Source organism: Hippocampus comes, unplaced genomic scaffold (genome assembly GCF_001891065.2).
Source record: "Hippocampus comes isolate QL1 unplaced genomic scaffold, H_comes_QL1_v1.1 scaffold2881, whole genome shotgun sequence".
Classification (NCBI taxonomy): Eukaryota; Metazoa; Chordata; class Actinopteri; order Syngnathiformes; family Syngnathidae; genus Hippocampus; species Hippocampus comes.
Genome location: NW_017805926.1, coordinates 1 through 4725, shown reverse-complemented (window position 1 = coordinate 4725; position 4725 = coordinate 1). Strand labels below are relative to the sequence as shown.

The window sequence follows — 4725 nt, the reverse complement described above, 5'->3', positions numbered from 1 at the left end:
TTCAGCCCGGGGTCAGACCCGACGGGGCAGGTAAAGGCTGCCGGCTACAAAGTGGCACGCAAAGGTCAGGGTGTGGAGCGCACACAGTGAGCCCATTGATCCCACTGTATACACCTCGTCGCTTGTTCACACCACACCGAAAAGCTTTCGGGAGCTACAGCGAAATGTATGACGCATACAAATAAAATTGACGTTTCCATTCGCACAGATGAAGTCTTCACCCGCAACCCCGATGATGACGAGCGCTACAGAAAAGTTATTGTGGATGGAATTTTTTTTTCAAATTTAAATGACATTCCTTTTTTTGAGGGGGCGGGGGGTTACAGTTTGACTTTGGCCTCTTTGGCCTCCATGGCCTGGGTGGCGATGCGAGCGCGCTCCGTTAGCGAGGCGTCCTGCGGCGCGGCGCTCTTAAGCAGGAAGTGGCTGATGAAAAGCTTCAGGCCCTCGCGCAGCATTCGCAGCTGGGGAATTCCAGAAATCCTGGCAGGCGGGCAACAAATGAAGGGGGCGGAAGGACGGTGGGTGGTCGACAGCATGCAAAAAATAAATAAAAATAAAAATAAATAAAAAAAAACGAGCGTCCAGGTAAAAGCAAAACTATCTTGACACTGCAGCTTGAGTGAAATGCGGGAGAACGCTAACTTCTACATGATTGCTATTCTAGGTTGAACCTTTTGGTTTGTTACAGCTGCGGTTGTTGTGAAAGCGCTTTACAAATAAAGATGACGCATTGTATATATTTCTACTTCCAAATTGGGTCCAATTTGGAATATTTCTCAAAAATGTCTCCAACATTTGTATTCAATAATGCATGTAGACAAACACATTTTTTTGACTAATACGAAGCAGAAGCTAAGAGCGTCTTTAACACCACGCAGGGAATTTCTTTATAACACACGTCTTTTTACTTTGATAGGTGCTGCTGTTTTGGTTAGCGAAGCAGCAAATAACTCCAGAGCTCACGCCAGTTGTATTACCCGTTTTTTTTCCCCCTAATACGGGAGTGGGTGGGTTGTGTTGCTCACCTTGAAAAAATGCCGATGACATCCTCGGGCTCGGTGTCTGTGAGCAGTCGAGTCAGGACTTGGCGCAGGAAGCGCACCTTGGCCTTGTCGAGCTCTCCGAACTCGATTACCTAGAATACCAAAAGAACCACCCGTGTGAATGTCCAGAAAGAAAACGGAACGAAAATGGCACCCGGCAGAGCGAAGACCTCCACCAAGGCCAGACCGACCAATAGCCACACAGAATATTGAAAGTGGAGGGAAAGTAGCATAGCCAGATCTGTCCCAAAATATTTTTTTTTTGTTGGACCTGAGTGCCTCCCCTCTACGAAGCTTCTTATTTGCATCATCAACCAACTAACGGTTAAAGAAACATATGATTTTTTTTTTCTTCTTTAGATTTTTTTTTTTTAAAGCATTATTCATTAGCTCGCAAAGCAAAACAAGAATTCCCCTCGAGTCCGGAATGTGCTTGCTTACTTTGAGCAGCGAGAGCGAGAAGCACTTTTTCTGGAGGAAGAGGGTCACGAGCTGGATCAAATTGTTAAAAGTCCTGGCGGGAAGGTTGGAAAGCTCCCGGAATTTATCCCACAGGCTGAACTGGAAGGTGATCTGTGAAAATGGAAACAGAAAAAAAGTGTCAAAACCAATGAGAGGAAACTTAACGAGCTCACGCGCGAAAAGCAAACGTTCCCAGCGCGGCTCTTTGAGAGGGACAAAGAGTTGTCGTGGCCGATGCAGTCGGGCCGAGGAGGAAGCGTTGTTGTTGGTGGTCGCAGTTTGAGTGGTTTGCTCATAACACGGGGGCGAGAAGGTGTGAGGAGATCCCGCCGCGGAGGTCGCGGAGGTCACGCAGGTCGGAAGAGGGGGTACGTGAGAGGAAGTTAGTCATTAGCATGCAGACTTATTAGCACTCAATCAGGTGATTAGGATCAGTGGACCGTGGCTTGGATTGGTTTGTTTTGGAGGGCCTTGGAAATGACATCAATGGCTCTTTACATTGGGAGGGGGCAATTTCCTCAGAGGGACATCATTGTAGATGGACGGCAGAAATGTTTTGATGATTTTTACAACTGTAATTACGGGGGAGGGACTTCACGAGCAAACTTCAAAAAAAAAAAAAAAAAAAAAATTGGGGTTGGTTGCTGTGTCAAAAGTATGAGCGGTATCGGTACTTGGTATCAGTGCGTACTCAAAGACTAAGTACTCGTACTGGCAACAGTCCGAACATCTCCAGTTGAATGAATTAACTCTTGTTTGGAAAGGCAAAAGGTTGGACTTTGGACTTCCGATTTGGTTAACTTGTGAGCTTTTAGAGGGTTTTTTTTGGGGGGGGGGGTGTCATGGCTACCTGGAAGCGGCGGTTGTGAGCGCAGAATTTCTCTCCCAGCACGGCGTAGAAGCCGTTGAAGCTTTTTTCCTGCAGGCAGCAGTCCATCAGCACGTGGACGATCTCGCGCTCCTGTTTGTCTTTCAGCCCCATCCTTTACGCCAGCAATGAGGTTTTGTGGTCACAATTCAATGTCACAAGCCCCGCCCCACCTCGACCACCTTCAAATGAAGGACAACGTACCTCAGCAGCTTGTCAAAGGCATCCAAGTAGTCCTCGCTGGTCATGAGCACGCAGAAGATGTTCCTTCGGACCTCCGTGTTCATCCGCTGCTTTCGGGCCAGTTCCAGGACTTTGGCGGTGAACTGAACACAAAGCGTGGATGGGGGATTTTACTGGGCTTAACATGTTTTTGACCTTTTTTTTGGTCAGAACAATCAGTGTTTCACTCACCTGCCCTTCGCCAACGCTTTTATGCTCTTGCTCGCTGATCATGGGCGCGCCGCTCCACGACGAGCCCACGATCCACCAGCGGCCGACCTGGTTGGCCGACAGAAGGTTGTCCAGGGACACCCGCAGTTTCACGTCGCTACCTGCGGCGTTGCGCTGGATCTGTATCGAAAACATTTCGGACTTAAAAGGAATCCTATTCAAAAGGATGAACAAGAGCCAAAAGATGGATTTTGTCATTGACTGCTTCGATCAGCACGCCACTTTACTGGCAGCATTTAAAGGCAATTCTTTGGGGCCACCTGGTGGCCAATGTGTAAATTACCATAAAAATCTAAAACTGAAAACGCTTTTTGTCACCTTGCCTGCAAGCTTTATTCGTGTTTCTTTTTAAACATTTCGGCAGAATTTGTAATCAAATTTTCAGAAGTACATTTGAATTAAATCATTACTTTTACGGTACAGTTCGAAGCACACAAAGTGGCGTACAATAATATTAGCTATTACACGCCATAATTGTGGTCGTTGAAGAAATAAGTATTTTTTTAGGTGGTAGTTGGAGTAAAACAATAAAAATAAAAAATTGAGAACCGCCGATTTTATAGTCACCCACCAGACTTCTCTGCAGTTTCTTGAGCTTCTCCACAGGCTCTGGATCGTAGCCCGGAATCTTGCGCATGTCGTTGTTCTTCAATGCCAGCATGGTTTCCAACATGAAACGGACCTACAAATGTTACGTTATTAGTGCTGGAAGTGCAGTTTAAGGGCATAAATGGTAGTTGCTTTGTTTCCACGAATAGTGGCTCCTCCCCAATTCCAAATTTTACGAAAATAATATTTTTGGGGACGTCAGAAGAAAATACTATTTTATTCTCTCTAAAAACTATGGCAGTTCCCGTAAGCTGATTATTTATTTCAGGGTTGTTTTTTTTTTTGTCACCTTGCCTGCAAGCTTTATTCGTGTTTCTTTTTAAACATTTCGGCAGAATTTGTAATCAAATTTTCAGAAGTACATTTGAATTAAATCATTACTTTTACGGTACAGTTCGAAGCACACAAAGTGGCGTACAATAATATTAGCTATTACACGCCATAATTGTGGTCGTTGAAGAAATAAGTATTTTTTTAGGTGGTAGTTGGAGTAAAACAATAAAAATAAAAAATTGAGAACCGCCGATTTTATAGTCACCCACCAGACTTCTCTGCAGTTTCTTGAGCTTCTCCACAGGCTCTGGATCGTAGCCCGGAATCTTGCGCATGTCGTTGTTCTTCAATGCCAGCATGGTTTCCAACATGAAACGGACCTACAAATGTTACGTTATAAGTTTTGTGCTGGAAGTGCAGTTTAAGGGCATAAATGGTAGTTGCTTTGTTTCCACGAATAGTGGCTCCTCCCCAATTCCAAATTTTACGAAAATATTTTTGGGGACGTCAGAAGAAAATACTGTTTTATTCTCTCTAAAAACTATGGCAGTTCCCATAAGCTGATTATTTATTTCAGGGATTTTTTTTTTTTTTTTTTTGAAAATGCTCTGTTAATATGACTTACCAGAAAAAAATACAAAATATTCATGTTTAAATTGATAATGTGCCCAGCGACTAATTAGGATTCTGATGGGGGAACAGTCAATGTTTGAAGAAACAACTCCTCCCCAATTCCAAATTTTACGAAAATAATATTTTTGGGGACGTCAGAAGAAAATACTATTTTATTCTCTCTAAAAACTATGGCAGTTCCCGTAAGCTGATTATTTATTTCAGGGATGTTTTTTTTTTTTTTTGAAAATGCTCTGTTAATATGAGTTACCAGAAAAAAATACAAAATATTCGTGTTTAAATTGATAATGTGCCCAGCGACTAATTGGGATTCTGATGGGGGAACAGTCAATGTTTGAGGAAACAGATTTGGCTTTAGTTATTCACTACCTACTCTGGTTT

The 4725-nt window shown here is 43.6% G+C and overlaps 1 protein-coding gene across 1 annotated transcript; it reads right to left on the bottom strand.

The window, feature by feature from the left end:
• Positions 1-262: 262 nt before the first annotated feature.
• On the bottom strand, positions 263-4070 carry LOC109527598 (nucleolar MIF4G domain-containing protein 1-like). Its single transcript, XM_019889608.1, has 8 exons — positions 3981-4070; positions 3401-3511; positions 2791-2949; positions 2581-2702; positions 2359-2491; positions 1488-1619; positions 1029-1138; positions 263-483 (listed from the first exon to the last, which is right to left on the bottom strand). The coding sequence occupies exons 1-8, from the start codon at positions 4068-4070 to the stop codon at positions 321-323; spliced, it is 1020 nt and encodes a 339-aa protein (XP_019745167.1). The 3' UTR covers positions 263-320.
• Positions 4071-4725: the final 655 nt, after the last annotated feature.